The 27,001-nt window shown below is 38.5% G+C and overlaps 1 protein-coding gene across 1 annotated transcript in view; it reads right to left on the bottom strand.

The window, feature by feature from the left end:
• ctsc (cathepsin C) overlaps positions 1-20,719 on the bottom strand; it is a 37,212-nt gene extending 16,493 nt beyond the window's left edge. The window contains exons 1-4 of the mRNA XM_057839701.1: positions 20,436-20,719; positions 14,778-14,923; positions 14,101-14,255; positions 6,942-7,097 (exon numbers count right to left, since the gene is read on the bottom strand). Of these exons, the coding sequence (XP_057695684.1) occupies positions 6,942-7,097; positions 14,101-14,255; positions 14,778-14,923; positions 20,436-20,595 (617 nt within the window). The 5' untranslated portion in view covers positions 20,596-20,719. The remainder of the gene's footprint in view (positions 1-6,941; positions 7,098-14,100; positions 14,256-14,777; positions 14,924-20,435) is intronic.
• Positions 20,720-27,001: the final 6,282 nt, after the last annotated feature.

The following is a 27,001-nucleotide window of genomic DNA, read 5'->3' as shown; positions in this document are numbered from 1 at the left end:
CTTCAACCATGAGAGACAGAATGTGGAAAACCCCCCAAGAAAATCACATTGTTTGATTTTTAAAGAATGTATTTGCAAATCATGGTGGAAAATAAGTATTTGGTCAATACCAAAAGTTCATCTCAATACTTTGTTATGTACCCTTTGTTGGCAATAACGGAGGCCAAACGTTATCTGTAACTCTTCACAAGCTTTTCACACACTGTTGCTGGTATTTTGGCCCATTCCTCCATGCAGATCTCCTCTAGAGCAGTGATGTTTTGGGGCTGTCGTTGGGCAACATGGACTTTCAACTCCCTCCACAGATTTTCTATGTGGTTGAGATCTGGAGACTGGCTAGGCCACTCCAGGACCTTGAAATGCTTCTTATGAAGCCACTCCTTTGTTGCCCTGGCTGTGTGTTTGGGATTATTGTCATGCTGAAAGACCCAGCCACGTCTCATCTTCAATGCCCTTGCTGATAGAAGGAGATTTGAATGAATATTCTTGTAAGTTAATTTTATTGCTGACACAGCGTTTCGTGGTCATCAACATATTTTGCCCCCCCCCCCCCCCCCTTCCCCAAAAGTCAAACTTCGCCTATGGCCATACTGTATTTTTGCCTTTCTTATGCTGAAATTTTCTTTCTTAACAAGAGGCAACATTTTCCCATTGAGGTATGTCTTAAACTGAAAATTCTGTATGTAGACATTCTTAATTACAGACACCACTGTACATCATTTTCAATTAAACCCACCTGGAAGCCCCGAACTGTATGTAAAAAAATGTTGTCCAAGCTTTTAACACGTAAGCGTTTAAGTTTTTGCTATTGTTCGAGTCTAGCCAAGCAATAGGTATTTCCCAGTAATTACTCATTTACCAAATAAAACAGCTGCATAAACCAGTGTTTTAAGAGGATGCTCTCCATTCTGAAGCAAATGCTAATGCAAATGCTACGCTAATTCTAGGAGCTACATTTAGCGTCTGATGATCACTCAGCACAAATCTTTAAAGAGCAAAGTAGCATTGCATATTCTCTCTTGCCTAGATAAGAAAAAAAGCGCAGCCCATCCCTCCTCCCGCAGCCCGTAAAAGGAGCCATCGTCACCCCCCCGGGATCCAGGGTGGTCCCCCGGGCCAAATGTCACGCATTGTGAACATATGACAGAAACTATGTCGCATTTTTGGTCTCGTTGTCGTCTCGTCAGACGAAAACTGGCATGTCTCATTATGTTCTAGTCTCCTAAGCCACTTTTTTAGATCGTCATCGTGACGTCATCACAATGAAAAAATTGTTTGTCGATGTAATATTTTCGTTATCATCATTGTTGACGAAAACAACACTGCTTGATAGCCATATTGGGTTAAACTAGTGGTCTCCAATCTAATCTACATAGGGCCGCAGTGGGTGCAGGATTTCACTCCAACAAAACAAGACCAAGCCTTTCCACCAATCTTTAGTCTTACAAGTGTTGCTTGTTTTAGCAGAAACTTCATTGGTTAAACTGTCTATGCTTGATCCGTATGAACAAAACCAGGACAGACAGCAGCCATTGAAGACTGGTTTGGAGACCCCAGGGTTAAACTTCGGCAGTCACCTCTGTCAGTACGCTATCTGTCGTGCCTGCACTACATGTCCTGCACATGCGTGACCCATCGGCCACATTGAATTCCAAAGCGCTTTACAAAATACATTAGGTTGCTTGCACGATGGGACATGCCCCGGGGTGGGGTTGGGGGTAGGGGGGCTTTGCATATGATGAAATGCGCTCTAGTAAAGATTTTAAGAGCCATATTCCTGATTTGTGTTATTATTTGTAATTTTACTCCTAACCACTAGCGGCTGTAAATCGTGCCTTCCATTGACCTGGAATCAGCCCCGGTACCAGTGGTGTTAACAGGATGCCAGGTGTGGGTGGGCATTAGTCTTACCAGGGGGGCAAAATAAAAAAAAATAAAAAAGCTATCATCCTCAAGTACGTCAAAATCCAGCGTAGGGCTACTGCACCTTAAAACATGTTTTGTTTTTTCCTTGAGATAACTGTTGTTGTGATTTGGTCTGAACAAATAAAAGTTGATTTGATTTTATTTGACTTAGAACACATCCATAACTGAGCAGTATGGACATGCAGGTGACAATGTTTTTTTTTTATATTGTGGTTCCTCGGGTTTATTAATATTATTGTTTTTAGGGTTGTTCCGATCACGTTTTTTTGCTCCAGATCCGATCCCGATCGTTTTAGTTTGAGTATCTGCTGATCCCGATATTTCCCGATCCGATTGCTTTTTTTGCTCCGGATTCAATTCCAATCATTCCCGATAATTTTTCCCGATCATATACATTTTGGCAATGCATTAAGAAAAAAAATGAATAAAACTCGGACGAATATATACATTCAACATACAGTACATAAGTACTGTATTTGTTTATTATGACAATAAATCCTCAAGATGGCATTTATATTATTAAAATTCTTTCTGTGAGAGGGATCCACGGATAGAAAGACTTGTGACTTTGTATATTGTGACTAAATATTGCCATCTAATGTATTTGTTGAGCTTTCAGTAAATGATACTGTAGCCATGCCCAAATGCATGATGGGAAGTGGAACCATGACTGTGAGTAGTGCTACCAATGGCGTACCCCACACAGGCTATTTTTAGACCGTGACGTCGCATCGTAAAGCGGAAGTGGGACATTATAAACCCGCCCTCGCATAGACCCAACGTAAAAAGTGCTACTTTTCGCCGGTAATCTTTCAAAAATGAACATGCCGATCACGCATTGCTTTTTTAGAACTTGTAGAAACGACTCTAGACATTACCACCATGAAGGATGTTTTCTTCATACGTTCCCGGAAACCAAAAACTCGGGAGGAAAAAATGTGAAAACCGAATCAACTTGCGCGGACTTTAACACCAGCTCGGCGAATCCATTCACGTTTCATATGCAGTAAACATTATGTTGGGTTGGCATGGTCTTTCAGCCCAACCCAGACAAAGAGGTAAGCCATTTTTATATTTTTACTTTATTTTTTTAGCGTAACGTTGTGCCGTACTGCTTTTGTCTGACAATGAATGACCTGAAAGAAATTACAATGGTATCTGACTGCCACTGTTACCGTTTCTGTTATATACATATATATATAAAAAAAACAACTTTAGTAAGGGGGAAGTGTAAATAAATTATAGGATTAAGATGTGTTATAAATGAAAAAATTAAGTGTTCGTTGGCTGTCACTGAGTAGCATTTGCGATAGCTACACAAAGCTAACTAAATTACCCCCAAGAACGGTAAGAGACGTAGGACAACCAGAGGATATATAAAAAAGACAGGGCTGATGGTAAAGGATAGCTTGTTGAAACAGGAGAATGTCATTGTCAGTCGCGTCGATAAAAAAAAGCTAAAGCTATGCTTAGGTCGGCTCGTTTTTTTTCTTTCTCAGCCTTCGACACTAAAGCCATCTCTTTAACTGAACATTTTTATGTTCTTCCACATCTATGCCAGTCAATTTGGCACCAGGCACATCATTTTCGGAGAGAATTGGTAGGTTTAGCGCTGTAAACATCTCCTTCGTACACGATTTCCATTCATTTCCTATTAGGGACAAACGGTGGCTTGTCCTAGCTTAGCAACAGTAGCTAATGCCATGAATATTAATGAGCGAAAGTGACGTGTTGCTTGCGGTACGCCATTGATATATCTTCTCTGCATTAAGGTGTTTAGAAAAAGATCAATTGCTACCTTGCTTTCCCGCATTGCTTCCCATGATAATTCTAATCGTAGGGAGAGGGATTGTAAGGCTTTAGCCAATTAAAAAAAGGCTCCAAAGGCTGCCAAAATTCACTCTACTTATTTTGTGCTGCCTTTTATCTCTATATAGGTAAAACGGCGCCATTACAGATTGAGCGCGACAATGCGTGAGTGGGTTGTGCAGCGCATGCATTAATTGTGTTAAATATTTTAACGTGATAGATTTTTTTAAAAATTAATTACCGCCGTTATCGGGATAAATTTGATAACCCTACCTTAAGCCTAAACTAAAGACTCTGGATGAGTGTAACATATTATGTCTGTAACGTTAAATACAATTAGAAAACGATTTAATTAAAAATATATATATATATTAAAAAAAGGCATGGCCAATATTTTTTTGCCGATTCCGATACTTTGAAAATGACATGATCGGACCCGATCGATCGGGATCGATCGGGACATCTCTAATTATTATAGTTATTCTTTGTTCCAGAGCCCCTTTGACATCAATTTGACCCCCTTAGAATGCTTCAAAATGCACCCAAATCGGCAGGCAGGTCAAAACAGGTGCAATCTTCGATACCGCGTAAAGACAAATTCCAAATACACTATGCAGCGCCCCCTAACAGTCATTCTTTGTCCTGCCGACGCTTTAAGCCTTACTTTGACCTAGAGCCTAGATCTTGAGCCCGAACCCAACCCGACCTGAATTTCGGGCTGGTTCGGGCCCAAAATGTAAATCATTTACGTTCGGGTCGGGCCGGACTTCTTCTCTCTCGCTAACCTTTCTTAAAATAAATATATATTTGTATACTAAAACGATGTATGGATGTTAAACTAAGGAATACTTGTTATAAAATAAATAAATTAGATAAAACAGAGAGAGGGCACTTTGGTAATCCCAAACATGAGCCGCAGCAGAGCCGGTGCATTTTTTGCAAACAGAAATATATTCAACAAACCTTTCCAGCGTTATTTCCTTGTGTAAATGCATTTATAATGATCATAAAAATAAACTATTTCAACATTGAGAAAACTTACGTTTTTTTCTGCCAACTCGAAGAAATTAAAATAAATGTCTATTGCATTTTGCCAAGGAAATGACGCATTAACTATCCACCTGATAGGACACACAAATATAAGATATAAATGTTAATTGAATATGCATCTTACAGTCTTGTTTAACTGGGAGAATTTGTTGCAAAAGACAGGCTTTAATTTGTTATCATTATTCACATGGCATCGTCACAAATGTGATCACGCAAAACACAACAACGGATCGTATCCCCTCATTTCCTCTTCCTCCTGAGTACTCACAAATAAAACGGGCTCGGGCCTACAAATAAAACGTAAATTTTCGGTTGGGGGGGGGTTCGGCCTCGGGCCTACAAATAAAACGTAAAGTTTCGGTTTCTTTCAGGTTCAGGCTTGCAAGTTAAGTTAATTGCTAGGCCTCGGGCCGTGTCAGGCTTTAATACATGCGGGCCGGATCGGGTCGGGTTGGATTTTTAAGGCCTGATCTAGGCTTTAGTTTGACCCCCTCAGAATGCTTCAAAAGTCACCAAACTCAACAGCCAGGTGAACACTGGTGAAAACTTTTGATAAAATGTAAAAAAAAAAAAAAAAAATCAAAATATGCGTAAATGTTGTAGCGCTCCCTAGGAACAAAACCAACATTTCATTTCATTTCATTCTTTTTTTTTTTTTTTTAAGGTGAAAGAGGAGGTAACAAGACTTACAACACATCAGCACTATATGAATGGGATACTATGCGCGGTGCTCAGACTGCCGTTAGTACTACATCCAGTTTTCTTTGGGTGGGCAGAGCGTGCCCGTGGGTGGGTACTGCCCACCCCTGCCCCCCCTTGGTAACACCCCTGCCCGGTACACTTAAAATGACAGCTAATCATTTCGCAGGTGTTGGTAGTTAGGAGGGCACACAGTTTTTGAGTCTTTTGACTGCGGCTTAGTGTAGCGTGGAGGAAAGGAATGTACTCATTTTGTTTGTTTGGTTGTGAATATGTTTTTGAGTCTTTTGGTTTGCTACTTTTATTTGGAACAAGTGCTTTGAGTTAAGTTACAAGACGCCAGCAAAATAAACTATTGGAACTGAGAAATGGACTCGCTGTGTTGCTTCGCTTCTTAAACTGTACTGGGCGCACATCATCATCACAAACTCCTTACTATCATCCAGTACTTGACTGGGAATGCAGCTTAGTCAGTACAAAGATAATTTGAATTTGTACTCAATTCAATGCTGTAAATGTCCAATATTCGTTGGACTTATTGTTTATTACAGTGACCGCTCTCGCATTAAAACAGATATACATACAGGTAGTCACCGGGCAACAAATGAGTTCCGTTCCTACACTGGCGACGTAACCCGAATTTCCGCGTAAGTCAGAATTAACACTTTAAGTACCCCTATATACACTCTATGTCTCAAAATAACTATTGAAAAACATGTATTATGCGCCATTGTACTGTCCTCACCAAGACATTGGACCTAATTCTTAGCTAGACAGCGAGCTAAGCTGTAATTTTTCCCCTCTCACTCGGGTGCACGACTTCTTCGTGGGAGTAAATGCACTCTTCTTTGTGTGTGCGCGTGCGCTCTTCCTGATGTGCGCAAATACATTCTACTTTGTGTGTACATGCGCTCTTATTCGCGTGCGCAAGTACTCCCTGGTCTATGCTTCCTGCGCCAAAATAAAAGCACGCATTACAAAAAAAAAGTCAACATTATAATTAAATACATACTTAATTTCAATAAGTAAATATACAGTATTTCATAGTTTTTATATTTATTTTTGCGCAGGCAGTCGTGTAACCAAACTGATATATTTTGTGCCACTTCACAAAGATGGAAGCATGCGCATGACTGACAACCTCCTACCTCCTGTTGCAGCTCATGTATTCAATGTAATGTTGAGCTCTCTCCCAAAACACTAAAAGTCAGTTTTGATTCTTGTGATTAAAATTGATCCACAACATATTTGTCAGGTATTCATTTTTTCCTTCCAAAACAATTTATTGGTGCAATCTGTACCTCGTCAACATGATTCTACAGGTTTTTTGGCATTAATCATATTTGGGAAAAGAGTTCCTCAAATACTGCAAAGCATCATATTTTGGAAAAGTGTTCGTCTACTTCTGCAAAATTGGTTATCTTTCAAAAGGTTGTAAAAGGAGAGAAGAAACTCACACAGAAATACGGGAGGCTGGTCCCCCTGCTTTGTAGAGTAGGTCCTGCATTGAGTAAGTCTTATATTCTGGGTAGGAGACAGCCTTCCAAGAATTCTGGGCTGAGTTAATGGACTCAATGACGTCCTGGTTTGGTGTAAAAGGTATTTTGAGGAGCCTGAAAAGATAAAGAAAATGTCAGAGCTTGTAAAGCTTAAAGCATTCGGCTCTCATGTGAAACAAAGCTGCACGGCTAAAGTCATACGGTCATCTGAAGCTTGATTGTGCCATCTGATGATATCTTAACTTGAAAGCACAGTTTTGATAATGCAGCAGATATTGCTCACACAAAAGCTCTTCAAAAGTAAAACTCATCAGTGGCCCATGTGACAAAAATATTCATATTAAGGACGCACATGAATGCACAATGACAGAGGGTAAAATGGTTCTTAGATTTACAACAGTAAACGGCATCACACAGTTAATGGTGACGCATGCACACCACCCGAAGGAAATATTATATTAATCATGCGGGAGGGCTGTATAACCAAGCTGTGCAGAAGACTTCAAACATACAATCCATGTTGCCTGGCTCTGCCAGACTCTTCTCCCTGTATTTTTCAAATACTGAGAGAAATAGTCTGGGAACCATCCCATTAACGGCCTTTCGAGCAGGTACAAAATCAATCGACAAATCAGATTTGTTTATTTGCGTGACGTGTTCTTCACGAGCAACGTCACTCTTGCGCGTCGAAAGTCGTCTCTTCAACAACACAGATGGTGAACGGGAGAGCCGAGAATATGTTCCAATCCACGGTAAAATCAGTTTTAAATTACCAAAAACACATCGAATCGAGTCATTGACAACAGTCTGTCTCGCGCTAGCCATGTCGAATAAACTCCGCTCTCTTATGTTTACTTCCGCGCGCAAGTCCCTCGTCCTGCCCTCGCCATTTTACTAACGTCTCGTCTGCCCGTCACTGATTGGTCCACTCCGCTCTGTTTGCTGTGGCTTGCTCCGCCCTGGAAATTGTATCCTAGTGAATGGTGGCCAGACTCAATAGCTGGAACAGCGGTGAGTCTGGTGTACCAGGCAACAATCCATGAGCCAATGACTTTGGGACGTCGTGTAATATTTGATTTGATATTTTATTTGAATGCTTTATTTTGAACATATACCATAAGAAAGAAAATAATAAGAAAAAAAACTTAAAAAGCAATTTAGAAATCAGACAATAATAGTGAAGACAATAATAATAATGATAATAACAGAATTTACACAGTATGCCCAAAACGGAGAAGGATGAAGTACAGTATAAACCAACGGCCTAGGTTTGGTCTCAGTATTGGTTGGGACGATATAACAACATAACGTGCATGTTCACTTTTTGCTGGGGACGGGATATTAATAAGACCAAATAGATTGGGTGAATGGGGGTCAACGCTACATTTCTCACCACTGTGAACCAAATCAATTGATAGGCTAAATGATTAATGCAAAATAAATCTGTATTGATTTATACTAACTTTCACACTGCAAATTTATAATCTGATAGTTTTTCATAAATCTAGTTGAATATTTTCTTCATCTTGTTTTGAGTGTTAAAGGCTAGTTAACAGATTAATGGGTCAGATTCTTCCACTAACTTACTTTAAGTAAATATTACTACAGTATTTATTCTTACTAAGGCCGTACATCTAAAAGTTAGTCATTTTTAGGGGTGCACGATATCCATTTTTTGAAAGTGATACCGATATCGATAACTTCCTGCTCTTTAAGGCCGATACCGATACGATAACTGATGATATATATATAATTTTTCAATGTATATTCACCTGAGTTTTTGAACACCTGTAGGTCAAAAATACTAGTGGTGGCTTCAGCATAGATTTGCCTTTGACCTAACCAGAATTTTCATGATGACATGAACATTATCATAATGAACAAAACAAAGACAAGAACAGGTTTGACTTCAAATAGAGTACCCATATTAATATTTTCAAATAAATATAATTTGAGTCAATCACAATCAATAAGTCAACATCATTGACGATGTGTTCCCCTGAACAATAAGCACAGAACAAAAACAAAAATAAACCCAACAGGTATTGTGCTTTGTCAGCAGATAAAACGCTTGGTGCAACAGGAGAGGAGACTTTTGTCATCTTGGTCCATGAAACAACTTTCTTAACCTGGCAAATTTAAGACAGCAAGCCTATCAATAATCAAAAGGCTTTTCAATAACTTGTAAACATAACACTGTAAAATGCAAACATTTGTTAATTGCCATAGTAAGGTTCATCACTCAGTGATGGAAAAAAAAGACCTCTAGAAGACTAGAACAGTAACAAAACTTTGCATATTGGCTAAACAGGAGTGGAAACAAACGTACACATCCCAATCCACCGACATCATGCCAAAATTAACATTAACAGGCCCGATAATATATAATGTTATTGGATTTATTGGAATGACGTCATAATTCCTATTATCGGACCGATAATTATTGTGCACCTCCAGTCATTTTTCACCTAAATCAAGAAAAAAATGTTTTCAAATAATGTTTTGAACAAGATTTATTCTTGAATTAAGGATATTTCCAACAAACAAGTTTTTTATATACAAACTTTTTGCTTAAAATAGGTCTGCTAAGCTTATTTTCAGGTAGGTATTTTTCTTATTTCAAGAAACCTAAGTGAGTAAAATTCACTTGAAGCAGTAGCTGATAATTTCACTTATTACTAGTAGATTTACATTGAAATCAAGCGGATATAAAGTTTTTTTCTCTCTCAGTTTTAAGGAGGTGGGGTTTTGCAGTGCATATGTATGGGTTTAGGTGTACACAAGAAAAACAAACTTGTTAATAGTCTCTTCACTATCCAGGAATGCAAAAAAGATGCTGCAAATTCAGCGGTTCCATAGTAAACACGACAAAATTTTGATTAAGAAAGGAATATTTACTTACGTTTGATAATGGGCAGACATGCAGAAAAGTTCTCTTCAGACACATCCTGCCATGTGGCTACACACAACTCAAATGCACGCCACTCTCTCACGTTTACCGTCTTCACCGTGTCTTTAAGCATTTATTTATGCCATATTCATGTGGCGTGTGTATGTTTATGATGTAACTTGTTTATTTAATACCTTTGGATAACATTGAGAGTCCAACTGAATGTAAAAGAGTGCAGGGAAAAAATGGAGTGGCACATTCAGCAAGTGAAAAGCGGTCAATGTAAGTCTGAACAGACTGAAAGTACTGTAATTCACTTAATAATTGTAGGGTTAATTCAATACTTACATCATGGGAAGACAATCTAAATTTACTATATATTTGAAGTCATTATATAATGCAAATAAAGTTGTGTTAAAGTTGGTTGGGACAATTTGAGCATCCTGAAAAGTTGGTAGTGTTATGTCCCTACCGTCCATATGCAAACCTACGCCCTTGGTAAAAGCTTATTTAAATCTACCCCTTCTCCACTTCTCAATTAACAATCAGTCCATCATATTGCTTGTCCCATATTTACATTATGAATAAAATAAATAACTATATACATACTAGAGCCGTGCTAAATTTCCGATTCTTAGATTATTCGCGATTCGGCCGTGGAAGATTCGAGAACGATTCACAAATATCCATATTCCGATTATTGAATTATACCAGGTAAAGCGGAAGTAAAACACAGTCAGCGCGGTCTTTGGGACGCAATGAGGAACGGACCGAGAGTAAATATCATGTTCAACTCATGCCGCTACATAAAAAAACAATCATACCTGACTGCGGCTGACAGCCGCTACAAACACCGCCCAGTTGCTAGTTGCTACAAACATACGGCTACAGTAGATATCATATATATGTAGAACTAGATGCAAAATGTCAGACGACGTCGGTGTTAAAACATGTATTATTGAACAGAGATGCGAAATGACAGACTTTCCGGCGTAAGTAAACAGCCGCCATCTTAAAGCAGACCTCTCTAGAAGGCTCTGTTGTAGCGAACCTAATTAACTTTTTATCTAAAATACTCCTAAATCGGCAGAATCTTTTCTTGAATCTATCTTTAAATGATGAAATAGTTTTAAAACTTTGACAAAAGTAGACAGAAGGGAAATTATGGAATAACGGGACTAATTTTAACAACTGTAACAGTTGATTCACAACATGAAATGAATTGAATGTTGTTTAAAGCTGCTGATACAGAATGGGGACTGGAGTTTTTTTTTTTACTGTTATTTTTGTATATTTGCTTACTGTTATATGTTAACTTGATACTGAAATAGTAGTTTGGTTTAGCCTGGGAGGATTTTTGAACAATTTTGGAACTAATGTGCAAAACAAAACAAAAAACAGGAAGGGGTGCATCAATAATCATTTCATAATCGAATCGGAGCCTCTGATTCGTAATCGTAATCGAATCGTTAAGTGCCCAAAGATTCCCTGCTCTAATACATACTGTAAGTAAAGATGAAAAATAAAGCAAAATAACATGTAAATCCCTTTCAATTTATATGCAAATGAAAACATTACAAAAACAAAGTGATCAATTTCACAGTTTTTTGTTAATTTCCTCATTTTGAAATTGATGCATGCAATGCGTACCAAAAAAGCTGGCAGAGGGGCATCCTTTGTACTTACTGCGTAAACTGTTGCTCACTTTGTAATGTTGCAACTCAAACAATTTCAAATGACCGTCCGCCGCAGTCTCCCTGCTTTCATGATGTCTGCGGCAAATCGGCTCAAGGCAGTGGGCAATTATCACAAATAGCTGACGGGAATGTTTTAATGAATATTTACTGGTCACACACGTGCGAGTGGATGAAACGTATTTACTGGAATTGGCTAAAATTTTAGGTACAAGTACAAAGATGCAGGTGAAGTGTAAAGCCTCACACTGCTGCCACGGAGGCAGTCTCCTCTCTCTATCTCGCTTTGCCTCTATCTCACTCTCTCCCGGTGAGCTGTTTTCTCCCTGTATTTAGGTTTAACTTTTAGGCAAGGTATCAGGTCATTTTTGACATCTCAGCCACTCTTGTTGTGAGTAATCAGTAGGGGTGCAACGGTTCAGTTAGCCCACAGTTCAGTTTGAACCTCGGTTTTGGGATCACGGTTTTGGTTCAGTTTCGGTTTGCGTTTTGCTTTTTTTTTTTTTTTTTTTAAATAAAAAAACTGCCTTTATTTTGCTTTTAAGAAAGTGAAATAAACACTTCAAATGTAAACATTTTCGACTGTTAAAATGCCTCTTACCTCTTTGGCTAGTGTAGTGACTAACTACTGAAATACACACACAGTAGTAAAAATGTTACTTGGCAAAGTAACTGGTGTTACCTTTCATGTTTTTTTCCATTTTTTTCAAAAAACAAAACAAAAACATAGTAACCTTTGCTATGTTTGGAGGTCATTTAATGTTGTGAATCAACCGTTAAAGTAGATAAAATTGCTCCCGTTTTTGCATTAATTCCCTTCTGTCTACTTTCAACATGTGAAAATTTCAAAACTGTTTCATCCTTTAAAGATAGACTCAAGTCAAGATTTTGCCGATTTAGGAGTATTTGAGATAAAAAGTTACTTAGGTTCGCTAGGAAGATTCACTACAACAGACCCTTTCTGAGAAGTTTACTCCTCTAAAATGGCAGCTGTTTACTAACACTACCGAGTCCGTCATTTCGTATGTAGTTCTATATGCATGAGATATCTAGGCGTAGATTGTAGACTTCTGGCTACAGTCTGGAAATATTGGACCCACCTAGCCTAGCATCGCGTTTGCTACAACGTCACAACAAACACTCTTCCCTGTCCGTGTCCCTGACTTTTCTGGCGTCATTCAACCAACGTATTAACACACATTGTCTCATTGCCGAAAACGGTGACAAAATCTGAACGGAGGAAAAAAAGACGTAATGCATGAAAAATGTACACATTTAAAAATCAGTGCTCACTTGTACAAATTACGCCAAGACCATACAACTTGACAGGTATGAATTATAGTGGACCGTCACAGTTAGGTAGTAGCACTCTGTAGCACTGGACGTCCAACTATCAGTGGTCAGGGCGAAACTATGTGCTTTAGCGAAATCATCTTCGATGGCTTTGCGTGCCATTTCATAAATGTCGGGGATTACGTTGTTGGAGAAATATGTCCGCGAGGGAACAACGTAACGCGGGTCAAGCGTTGCGAATAAATGTGTGTAATGCTTGAAAATTGTTTTTTTTTTCTTTTTTCAATATTTTCTCTCCCTCCGCATCGTAGTCCATGGGGAAACCGAAATGTTGCCACACCGCAGATTTGAAAGAGCCGGGTGCTTCCTCAAAATTCGGTCTCTCCACTTCTCCGCTCGCCATAGCGTTTTGTTTTCTTTCTTGTTTCACTTTCACTCCGCTCGTCAGCGAGAGAGGGCGTTTCTCTGCTTCTATTACACAGCTGCTTGACAGCGATCGGACATTTACTTGCGAGGCGGGAATTTCTCCACAGCTGTGCTTCACGTCACACACAGGCACACAGAGCTCAACCAATTCATTCCACAAGCGTTTGGAATATATTAATTGCAAAACCGAAAAGGCGCGGTTCATAAAGGCGTATTGAACCGTACAGGGCGAACCGTACGGTTCGGCTTTGAACTGCAAACCATTGCACTGTTAGTAATCAGCAAAATAAAATATTTGGTTTTAACTTGAACACGTGTCAAGGCTCTATCATGTCACACGATGAGAATGAATGAATGAATGAATGAATTTCGAAACGCGTATCGTGACAGATTTATTGTCAGGTAAAAAGCAGCGATTAGTGTCTTCAGTTCCCCTAACACTTATTGAGTGTTACTCAGAGAAAAGTTGATATATTAGTAGTCAACTTGGCTCTGTCACAGCTTTTTTTAGGAACAATTTGCAGCAATCAATTTTAAAGTGTCTGAATATTTGAAAAAAAATGAAAGACAGAAACTACATTTTACAGTTATTAGTAGGGTATAGAAGAGGTTTGCAAAATTTTCCACAGAGATATTGTGTCACTTCTCAAGGAGGATCTTGGGGATTGAGGTTTTAATGACTAGAGTTCCTTCTCATGGTTTGAGTTGCAGAATAACATCATTTGTTATAGCTCATTGTGCAGGTGGTCAAAGTATTATGGTGGGTAGATGTTTGTTTCTGTGCTGTTTGTACTTTTGTAAAAAGACCATTTACCTGGGGCTCAGTGCTGGTTTATAAGAAGCCAGTGGTGCTACTGGTTTCAATTTCTTCCCAACAAAACAGCCCCAGTTGTTGCCTAGGACATCATGCACCCATCCTGGTAGGGTATGGTCACAGTAGCTGGTCACCTTCGGGCCCTCTTCAGTGTACTGGATAAGAAGAAGAAAATGTGCTTGAATAAAATGCCTTTGTGTGACCAAAGCAGAAAAGGAGTTCAGCAATCACATGGGTTTTGAAGCTAAAGGGGACCATCTATTTTTTTCATTACATTTGTCATGTATCATGTGTAGAACGCAGGAACAGGGACACCAACAAGTTGTCAAGATGCTGAATGATATGGATAATACAATATCATAGATACAGTAAATGTCAGATAAACAATGAGAAAATTGAATTTTGGTAAATCCGGAATTAGTATGTGATGTACTGCAGTTTTTGAAATATTACACTTTTCATTTTGGAGTAAAACAAGTCTGAATTTTGCTTTTATAAGTAACATAATTATTGTTCTGGAAATGTAATGACAGCCTAAAAAAAATAATTGAATAAAAATTAGATATCCTCTGACCGGCATCGGGCCTCTTGGAAACAGATAGCAAATTTAAGAGACTAAATGGCTCTACCACATCAATATAAGCTTGCCAACAAAACAGAGCATTTTTTTTCTTTACCTTGAAGAATGCAAACCATTTGTAGCCATTAATGACTACTTCAAAACCCTGGTTGTAGATTAGGGTGAAAAAGCCAGTGTTTCCCAGCTCGTCTTTGGCTACAGTAAGCTTCTCAAGTGTAAACATCACGGAGCTTTCACCTGTGGCTGAAAAAGAAAAAGGATATGTGTAGATTCAAAATCATCGTCAAAATCATTGTTTACACCCTGATTTGTTCTTGGACCCTCTATAGTGTCTGCTAAAATGTACAGAATTCCTTTTTTCCCTATATTTTCTTTATATTTTATTGAGTAACTAAAGTATTTTAATATAATATTCTGTTATATACAGCAACTCCTTAAACTTACATTTACCGTATTGGCCCAAATATAAGACGGTGTTTTTTTGCATTGAAATAAGACTGAAAAAGAGGGGGTCGTCTTATATTCGCGGTCTAGACATTATACCCATTCACGACGCTAGATGGCGCCAGATATCCTTAAAGCGATGTTCTGTCATGATAGATCTCAGCTACTATCCCCATTCACGACGCTAGATGGCGCCAGATATCATTGAAGCGATGTTCTGTCATGACAGATCTCAGTTACTCTCAAGTTTAACCAGTTTGTATTATTTTATTGCAATGTTTTTCCTTATTCAGATTTGTTTCAAGACTACAGTTACAGTTAGACTTCACTTTGATGGTTGCAGTTATTGCAATTTTGTTGTTTTGTCACATCATTTACGAATGTGATTGCACTTTAGTTTACATATTTAAATGTTCAGATATTAAGATTTGAATGAGGCAAAATAACATGCTTTTTCTCTCAAATATATTGTTATAATCATTTGTTTCGGATGTACTGTAATTATTTTCTGTATAAAAATGAATTTGGTGTTCAAAAAGTCTTTTTTCAAACTTGAGTCTTGAAAAAGAGGGGGTCGTCTTATAATCAGGGCTGTCTTATATTCTGGCCAGTACGGTATTACTTGACTATTACTTAAAGAGTTTGATTTTGTATGGACACGTGTTTGTATCTTCTATTTTAAGAATAGCTTTTGGTATGTGTGTTGGCCTTTAAAAGAACAAGTCAGCAAGTCAGTCAACACAAAGCAAGCGTTCATGCCCATGGAGCCAGGATTCTGGTATTATCAAATTCTGGAGGACGCGCTTCAAGGCCAATACTACTTCTAAAGAAATACTGCACATGAGGTTACTTTGCTCTGTCAAAATTGAGCCAAGTGCCGGAAGCCTTTCTAGCCCACATGGGTAGGGCTTCCCACATTTGGACAATTTCATTTAAATTTAGAGACTCATCAATACAAAAGGAAGGAAACTGGGAAAAGCAACAGTTGTCATGCATGGACACCAAGTGCTATATAAAACCTGCACACGCAGATCGGAGAAGCATATTACAGGACAATCGGGAAATTAAAGGAAAGGCGTTTATTGAGTTGGCAAAACCATGTTGTCAAAACCTATCGTAGTTAGAGTATTGGTAAATATTGGTAAATATTTCTTTTTTATATACAGTATATGTGGCGGCGCGAACACTTGCTAAAATTTATTCTGCAACGCATTATATATTCCTAATCCGATTACTCAATTATTCTATATTATACTATACTATAATTACACTATACTCACTAGTGGAAAGATTAATCGATTACTAAAATAATCGATAGTCGCTATGTATATACTGTATATATACATATACAGTGATACCTCGACATACGATCGCTTCGACACATGATCTTTTCGACAACTGACGTAAAATTAGACTCGCCATTTGTTTCTACATCCGACGACATGCTCAAAATACGACAGCGCCGTAGTTTCTTTGTTTTCCCGCAAGACGGACGCAGCGCGGATTTTCTTGTGAAAGAAATCAACATGAGCTCCAAGAAGGTTAGTGCGATGGTGAAAAAAGGTGACGCTTATAGGTTATAGGTTTCCCCTATACATAACAGATTGTGGCACCCCGCCACATCAAAGCCTTGCAATTTTTTTTTTTTTTTTTAAGGCCCTTCAAACTAGCGGCAGCCGAGTATGAAGGGTTCAGCGGCAACCTTTTCATTGTGTATTGTAATGTCCATAACCATGCGCGGCCCCCTTACGGAACGATCGGACTGGGGGGGCTGTGACGCAGGGGGAATCGGGTAAGAGAAATGGAAGAACGGGGGAGATTGCGAGAGACAGCGGTCGCACGTCGCGGCAGCCCACTGTTATTTTGTTATTGTTTTTCTTTATTATTGTTACCACAGTAAAGTGGGTAATCCAATAATGGCTCCTCTCCTTCTTTTCCATATCCGGGGCATTACAGTAGTTTGGATCGGACTTTTCGGCAAAAGTGAGCGGTGGACGGCCGTCTTGGACGGAAGACCAAGCTTGAATGAATTTGTGCTGCGAGACGCGGCCCAAACAGCGCCGTGTAGGCGTACTTATATCTGTATTATCAGGCTGTTTTGGCCGACGGATATATGCAATCACGGCTGACGACACTTTGAGAAATGTGCTTTTTTTCGCAAGTTTCGCGAGCTCTGGGACACTTGAAAAATGAGTCATACCTCTCCTTGCTAAGTTAATGGTACCTCGATGTGCGTTTGTGTGGAAAAGTAGTTATGAACAGCAACAAAAAAACTATTCACCTTCTCACCAAAACTAATAAAAATCTTGACACCGCTATTAGAATTTTCCCTCTACTCCTTGAAATGGGTCCGTTAACAGAAGGACTATTATTATTGTGGTAATGTAGTATGCATTAGGACCAAATAAAAGGAAAAATACGGGGCGCGCGGCTCTTTAGCACTGCCCTGGTGGCTCCTTGAAGCTTTTTCAACGATTTTTGAAAATGGAAAAAGATGGGGCAGGGAAATATATTTTTTGTTTTGTTATGGTTTCTGTAGGTGGACAAACATGACCCAAACATTTTTTTTATTCATTAATATTGTAAAAACATTAAACTTGAGGTGGCATTGTACAACAGAGTAGTCACGTGGTGCTTCATTCTCTATAGGATCCACTGAAGGGAAAATAAACATTTAATCATAAAGGCTAATTATGTATTTGTAGCCAACTAGTCATTTTAATAGTAGGCTAATATAGCTAATATCGATACATACAGCCAGTGTTGCTTTCATTATAAGGCTTATACAAGGCTTTTAATTTTTTGCGGCTCCAGAAATACTCTTCCAACATTTTGGGTTGCCGAACCCTGGGCGACGAGATGTAAGTCGTACTATTGCTACGAGAACAAAAGTCTTATTGTTACGTAGGGTTACGTAGCTCTAATTCAGCTACGCATTTTATGTACATGTACCGTAGTTGAGAGCTACGACATTAGCCTGGATAATGAAATATTTCAAATATATCTTTGTTAGGATTCTTCTTAAGAAAAAACACATGATTTTTTTTTTTTTTTGCCGTGGCACGACATGGTGAGGCTGTCCGACTCCGATGCAGCCCACCACCACAGCTTCAAAAAATTCTAGGGGAAACCCTGAGATGGAAATGTGCACGTCCGTGAACTGCCTCGACAATACAGCCGTAGAATGTCTCCTATCTCAGCGGTCCTCCTCCAACCTCCGTTCGCCAGTCTTTATAAGTTAAGGTGACAATTATTATTGTGGTAACATCGGCAAGGAAGTCGCCAGCTTTGTCAGGTTTGTAATCATTTATTTCAGAACTTGTGCTGCACAACATGTCTTCTGTCCCCCGCAGTATACACCAAAAACAACAGGACACTAAAAGTGAAACTAAAATCTCTACCGCACGCAGCTATCTCACTGTGACGTCAGCCACGCAGTGCGTTCAGGTACAGTACGCAAAACACATCGGCCACATTACAACCCAATTTGTTACATTATTACAGGAATTATTATTATTACTATATTATTATTCCGATTTTTATTTATAATGTATTTGTTTAGCTGTGTGTCATTGCCATTTGTAATAGTACCAGCAGTATTTATTAAGGATTTAGTGTAGGTTTTCAGGTTGTGGAACGAATTAATGGAATTATAATATATTCTTATGGGAAAATCCTGCTCGACATACTGTGCGACCACTTCGACTTACAATCAAGGTCCTGGAACGAATTAACTTCGTATGTAGAGGTACCACTGTATATACACGGTGTTCCAAAATGTTTGACCCCATTTCATGGGCCTAGAATTTTGACAATTTTCACTGGAATAACCTCAAATTTTCACAGCTTGAGTAGAAACGTTTCAAGTTTTTGTGTGTAACGTTTGGCATTTCTATCTTTTCAGGTTAAGAAATGTCGTTGACTTCAAAAGAAAAGACATTGTGTGTGTTAGGGTATGCTCAGACTAAGTCACCGAAGACAGTGCAGCATGCCTTCTTTATAAATTTTACAAAGTAGGACTTGGCACCAAAAATTTCGAGAAATTTCAGCGAGTCTGGCACAAGCTCGAATACTAACTCAACGTGTGCAGAGTCACAGGCGGTGCTCATATTGAACATTTATGAAAATCCGTCATAGAACCAACAAATATTTGTACTTTTCTTTGTAAATTTAACCAATAAAACTTATGACCTTCAACATGAAGTGTATTTAGTTTCATTAAGATCCATCAAGTAGTTTCCGAGATATGGGCACTTAGAATGGGGTCAACCATTTTGGAAGACCCCGTATAGGCTATACATGGTATGGTATCTATGAACCCACTGACATGATCAAGCAGCCTCGCAAGTAACAGGAACGTGTCTCCTGCCTCAATCGAAATCATTGATTGGGTTCAAAGTGACTTTTATTTTGACAAGCAAAGTGACAACATTTGGCCCTTTGTGAAGCCAAATTATTTTGTTTTGCTTATCAGTTTTTTATAAATGGTCTCAGTTGAAATCGGAGGGATTACAAAACATGTTGAAATATAGTTAGAATAACTATATTACAGAGTTTTAATCAGTAACTTCAGTATGTGAACGCAGCCAACATCTTTACACATGCAAAACATTTCCACACAGGGGCGGAACTTAGAGAGGTGCTTGGGGGTGCGACGCCACCCAGGCCCCACGGGCGCAAAGTAGGCATGGTGGGCGAGGAGAGGGTCAAACGCCCGATTGTCTTGAAGGGCCCGCAAAAGTGATAACGGGGCTGCGAATAATTGTGCACTAGGTCACATATTGTCACATATTTACTTAGAGGGGCAGCGTAAACATAAACCGATTAAAGACACAAAGACAAACACATATGCATGCTACATTCAAACCTATGTCAAATGCAAAGCGTTTATCTTATTTTGTTTATAGTCCTGACTTTACATTGTTATTAATTATTTTGTTGCAGTAATGAAAAATAGAAATGTATCATCCTCATCTATGTAAGGCTTTGCAGAGAAGTCATAAAAGTTTAGTAGGGTCGTAGGTCATTGTTTGAAAAAGAGAGAGAGAGAGAGAGAGAGAGAGAGAGAGAGAGAGAGAGAGAGAGAGAGAGAGAGAGAGAGAGAGAGAGAGAGAGAGAGAGAGAGAGAATTTTAATTTTAGTGAAAAATATTAATAGTTTCAGCAGACATTTGCAGTCACCCTAGTAACACTAATTATTGAAATGCTTTTCTATTTCATGTTGGAAAGAAGCACATCACATAAGTAGTTGTCAGCGTTCCTCTGATTTACTGTCATAGTTCGACCGCGATTATTTGTGAGTCCTTTTGTACCTTCACCGGAGCAGTTGACAGTCTTGTCATGACCCCCGTTAGACACCTGGAAGACCCATGTCCCCAGCAAGTCCTCATAAGTGCAGTTGGCAGGGGTGTCCCCCCAACACAGCCCGGAACAAATAACTAACATATACGCCAGAGCGCTACACAACTGCATCTTCACTGGAAACTCAAGCAAAGTTGAGCAATATGACTACTTCTTCTTCCTGCTTCCCTTGAATTTACAGCCTGAGCTAAATTTAGTAATGGACAACTTTTTAAAAACAAAGACGGTGGCCTCAGTGGACAAGATAATACCAGTACTTTTTCGCGGAAGTAGTTTGCAATGAGCTAGTTTAGCGACCAAAAGTGCCAAATAAAGTTATACTTCTATCGTCGGATAGCAAGGTATGGCACTTTCAATCAAATGGTCACCATTGTTTTGTCTTACTGAAATGAAACTAACAAAAACTGTTTTAGCTCCACCACTTTTCAGGTTTCAAACAACTACAGAAGTGGAGAGTAAGGGAAGTAACTCTATCGCTTCATAAACGATCTTTGTTCATTACACAATTTGGTTTCACTATCAGGGTCACATGATTCATTCTGCGCAGGCGCATATAGATACAAATAGTAATACTGTTGTTACTACAGTGTATTTTTCTTTAAACATGATAAACAGACAGAGGTGAACAATCAACAATATAAACCAAAAATAAAATAAACACAAATGTGCCAGGGGGTTAAAATATTCTAGACATTCTATATCAAAGTAGAAAACAATGAATAATGTGATCATTCGATTATTCACAAAAAAGTTTTAGTTTTTTACAAATATTGATCGGTTTTTCCGCTTTCAGATTCTTTTTTTTTTTTTTTTTTAACAGACTATACCAGTTAGATCAGCCCATTACATCAATTGACTTTGACCAAAAGCAATTGAGTTTAGTATTAACTACATTTTTGGTACTATGTATTTAAGTTACAATACATCTGTCATTTTTGGCTGTTTCAGAAGTGTAAAGTGTACTGCATCACACAAATGTGTGACCATAGATTTCATAATGTATTGACAGGACACAGGGCCGATTCATAGGGGGCCTATCTTCGTCAAAGCTGACCGAGTGGAAACACAGACAAAGAGCTTTTTCTGTTGAAAATTCTTGTGAATAAATGCTTAAATCCCTGAATTTTTTATAGATATAGATGTAAAACAGTCTCGGTTCTTGGTTAAAAGCAAAATTTATTTTACGAAAGTATTGCAAACTATGATGCTAGTTAGTAAGCAAATTAGGGGCCGCCATATGTAAACAAAGAGCTTTTTCCGTTGAAAATTCTTCAGAATAAATGCTTAAATCTCTGAATTCTTTATACTGTATTTATTAAATGTAAAACAGTCTCGATTTTTGGTTAAAAGCAAAAAAAAAAACGGGCAGTTCGCATTTATATCACGTAAATATTGCAAACTATGATACTAGTCAGTAAGCAAATTATCGGCTGTCATCTGTAAACAAAGGGCTTTTTCCGTTAAAAATTATTGTGAATAAATGCTTACATCCCTGAATTCTTTATAGATATGGGCGTAAAATAGTCTCGATTCTTGGTTAAAAGCTAAAAAGGGGCAGTTAGCATTTATTTTACGTAAATATGTCGAATGGGCTGCTAGTCATTAAGTCACTGTGGCGGCCTCCTTAGTACAATAATTAGCTTATTGCGTTGCAAATTGTTGTGAATAAATGTTTAAATCCCTCAATTCTTTATAGATATGGACGTAAAACGGTCTCGAGTCTTTGTTAAAAGAGCAAAGAACCGGGCAGTTAGGAGTTATTTTACCAAAAATATTGTGAATTATAATGCCAATGCTGTAGCGGTTAATTTCTCCCATTGATTTTTTTTCCCACAAAGTTTCAAAATGCATGCATTGTACAAAAAATATGATAATTACCTTGAATCCTCGAACCAATCACTCCTAAGACAATCCTTCCTGTTTGTATGCAGTACAGCTTTCGTACTTTTTCAAACTAAATCCAGCATTACATTGCTGCATGTGACCAACTGCTAAATGAAGCAGCGTGTCTCCCCCTTCAGGAAGCCATGAGGCAGTGAATGGCGATGGTGTCCCGTCAATATATTATAAAGAATATGGTTTGACATATTAGCCCATAATTTTTTTTAAACCCTCAAATGCATGAATTATGAAATCCTTGGTTCAGATTTTTTTCTGAAGTGTTTTTATTCTTCTTAGGACATGAAAATAATGTTCAATATCTTATTTTTCAAAAGAATGTTTTTTTTTTTAATTACCTTACAGACATATCCAATCCAGTGGACTCTATGGACCTGCACACTCAACATAAAACAACATACATTTACTATCAAAAATACATTAACTTGTGTTCTATTGTGAATGTAGAAACCTTTGATCCCTTTTATGTCTTGATAAACATTTCAATAATTTTGGGGAAATTTCAACACTGTCAACACTATAGGCACAATGTTTAGGACGGAACAAAAAACTTGGGATTTGCGGAATGGTGAGGATCCCTGAGCAGACTCAAGCATTGTGTAGTAAGCCAGTCAGCAGAGAAATCAAAAAGGGACACAAGATACAAGTTGATCGGGCGACGAGGTGGCGGCGTCCACTGACTTTTAAAGAATGCTGATTGTCATTGCCAGCACCCATGGCTGCTCCGCCTGTCTGACGTCCAACTAGCAATCAGAATAAAAACACACACATCTGCCCAAGGTGGGTCAGGTCTCAGGAGGGAGGGGCAGAGGCCCTAACAGGAACCAATGAAACTTCTAGTTGTGAGTCCTACACCGAAACACCAATGTCTCTTGCTGTCTGGCATCAACTCATCCTCATTGTTGTTACTACAGTCATCATCACTGAAGCTGGATGGAATTTCCTGGGCTATTCTATAAACTGCCTTATATTTGGGTACTTTTGAAGTCTACAAAATTAGATCAAATGCAAACTACAGCTAATCTGCAACAATTTATTTTAAAATATCTGCTTTTAAATATAACAATTACATACTAACAAAACAGTTTTAAAAACATTGATACAATTATGTGACATGTGCTCAAAAACATACTGGTGGATGCATGCTGTCCACTTCATATTATTATATTCATAATATAATATATTACATATTCCAAACAAATATTATCTTTCCCTAGATGATACTGTATATCATCATATATGTTTGTTTTTTTTTTGACCACTGTAGCTCTCCGGGCATAGAAGTATTGACAAGATATGCCAGTTGTAGTCAACACAGGTGGCAAGTTGTCAGCTATCTTGGATTCAGAGGATATTTACTTGCAGTTACACCAGCTGACCACTGAATTGACGTCACAACCACGCCTCCACGCCATATTGTCCGTCAGCTCGTCGTGTTTATGCATTACCGCTATGTAAATTCCTCCTATTATGGCGGGTTTTTCTGCTCGTTAACATTAATAATGGCGTGTGTGGCGGTTGGTTGCACTAACAGAGAAGATAGACGGAGAGACTTGAAGTTCTACCGTATTCCGAGAGACCCGGAGAGGAGAGCGAGATGGACTGCTGCAATTCGACGAGAAAACTAGGCACCAAACAATCACCACAGATTATGTAGTAGTCATTTTATATCTGGTAAGATGCATTTAATATATATCTAGAGGGTTTTGGGCTGACAACCACAATTAAGATCATTGCGAGGCGAATCGCCGACAACATACAGTTTCAAATTCAAGATGCTTATTTCTTCCACCATCATTATTTTTTGAATAATACTTAGCTGGTAACAAGTGAAAGAAGCTGGCCTCGTCTACGGATCATCAGTTAAACAGGGGTGTCCAAACTTTTTGCAAAGGGGGCCAGATTTGGTGTGGTAAAAATGTGGGGGGCTACCTTGGCTGATTTACGTAGAACAATATATTTAAACAAATTTTAGCAAGCCCTTCTTTGTGTCACATTTGCTTTATTATTATTTTTTTTTAAATTAATAATTTCAACAATCTTGCCTTTGTGGCGTTTTTTTTCGACACTCGGGCTCTTGTGAAATACTCCTGCTGTGAAATTAAACTAGCTTCAAGTTGCTTTCATTTCTCGCTGCGTATCTTCCCTGTAATGTTGTCGTACATGTCAGTGTGTCTTGTTTGGTAATATCGCGTCACATCGAACTCTTTGAAAACAGCGACTGTCTCTTTGCAAATGAGGCAGACACAGTTGTTGCGTATTTTAGTGAAGAAATAGTCCAATATCCACTTATCCTTGAAGCGTCGGCCATCGCAGTCAACTTTTTTTTTTAACTGGTTGTCGCCATTTTAGAAAATTGGAAGGGTCACACGGGGTAATGTTGCTTAGAGTGCTGCTCTTCAAGTTTTTCAAAGTTTCGTGAGAATAGGCTGAGTTTCTGTGGACAAGATAGTTGTAGATATCAGGGTAGCAGATGTCAGGCAGAGACGGCGAAGACAGCGGGTCGAAAAATATCGATTTAGGCATGAAATATGGATCTGGCGAATGGATAGACTGAAGCTTTTCCACATAACGCCTTTTATGCAATGCGTCCAATGAGTTTACAGCGTCTGAAAGCACCGGGGCTTCCATGAATTGCACTATAAATTGCACGACAAATTGAAACCATTGAGAATACGGATAAACAATGACAGAAAATATGGCGCCCAGATACAGCAACACGTCATTGTGTGACGTTGGTGAGTGGGGTCTATAACAACAGAGAGCACTCTTGAGGTTGCTGTGTGGTTAAACCATAGAAACTAATGCATTAAAGTAGCTGTCCACTGTAGTAAATACTATGCACCAGTGGGTTAATATACTGGCTAGGATATCTGACATAAGAAGGGGTAGCAATGTATTTTTCTATTTTCTTTAAAATACTATTATTTTTGCTTTATTGATCAGTGGTGGTATGTGATATTTACAACCAATGAGTTGAGTGCTACGGAGCAGAGTTAAAGTTATCTATTGCAATTTGGTTGGGGAAACCATATGTAAGCATGCCAGCAGCAAATCACCGTATGATTGATTCTAAAAGCTGATTTGATCAAGTACATACGACTGCTGTGGTGTATTATTTTAGAGGGAAGAGTGCCCATTCAAAAATGCAATCTGTTTTTATCAACACCATCACCATGTGCTAGGGTGACTGACTCTTATCCCTTACATAATAAGGGCTCATCTGAAGACATATTATACATGTAGGCTTGATTCATTGCACTGTATAATGAGGATTTAGAATGTACTGATGGATTTACGTGAACATTTATTCACACTATGATGTTGTGGTCATTACCATTCTGAAGGCATAGTGCTCGACTTACCTGAAGCACAACTGATTTGATTCTTCTTTACTTTCACTCACTCCCTCTTTTACTCTTACATGCAGGTTACATATCTGTCCTCTGCACATACCTCCTGGTTTTTGATTAAATTCGTGTGAACCCTGCATGCTTGCATTTGTGTGTGCATGTGTTCCGCTCAGGCAACCCTGCATCTGTGTAGAGCCAACTAATTATGTATTGCCTTTCAAACTGTCTCGCACCGTTCCAATAAAACTGGCAGATCATCCCTCTGTATGTCGGTTTTGCATTCACCCAAAATGAATGTGCCAACAAATGTGTATTTTTCAACAGGTAGAGCATTAAACCCAAAGAAGTTGTCTTTTTGTATTCATTTTGTATTTAATGCACAGTGAGTCCCACTATAGTTAAATGGGCCGGAACAATTCCTGGCAAAATACATGATGCAATAAAGTAAGGATCAGCTCAAAACCCAAATTAGCAATGTACTGTAGTTCCGAAAATGTGACCATGAACCCAGAAATAGATGCTACGGAAATGCAGTGGTTCATGTGTCTCTGTCCAGGCTGCTCAGTACAGTACGCCTCAAGTTACGACTATGCGACATAATGATAGTTAAAAAAAAGACCAGAGTGTAAGGCAGAACCAGCTGTGTTTATTCTTTGGTACAGCTGCAACTGTTGGGAAAGGCCTGAATAAATAAATAACACTTGACTTTGATAAGCATCTCGTCCCCATATCACTTGCATGACTTGCTTCTGCACAGCTATTATGCATTGTCAAAGATGGCTACACAGTTCACTATTCTTAAGTCTCAATAAGGTTACGTTTATTTTACACTGGTTCATCATGTACAGTATTTTCCATACTGCTTCTCCTCAAGAAACAGTCATTCACTGTCACATTACACTATGTTACAGGGAAAAAAAATGTTCCTGGCTTGTAATCATTTTACTTGTGTTGCTTGGGTCCAAACAAAATGAAAAAGTGCCATTAAAAAGGTAAAAGTTTGGTTTTGGTAAAATTAGAGTCTATATTAAAAATTTCAGATGTTATGTCCTAGTTATGCAGAAAATATTTGTTCAATGTCATTTCTTCATGTTTCAGGTCAAACTAACTCTATAAAATTAGGAGGAAAATGTACAGATACACTAGTCCTTCTCAAAAAAATAGCTTATTGTCATAAAGTTCATTATTTTCTGTAATATACTGATAAATATTAGACTTTCATATATTTTAGATTCATTACACACAACTGAAGTAATTCAAGCCTT

The sequence above is a fragment of the Corythoichthys intestinalis genome, chromosome 6, assembly GCF_030265065.1.
Source record: "Corythoichthys intestinalis isolate RoL2023-P3 chromosome 6, ASM3026506v1, whole genome shotgun sequence".
Taxonomy (NCBI): domain Eukaryota; kingdom Metazoa; phylum Chordata; class Actinopteri; order Syngnathiformes; family Syngnathidae; genus Corythoichthys; species Corythoichthys intestinalis.
This window is presented reverse-complemented; position numbering and strand designations above follow the sequence as displayed.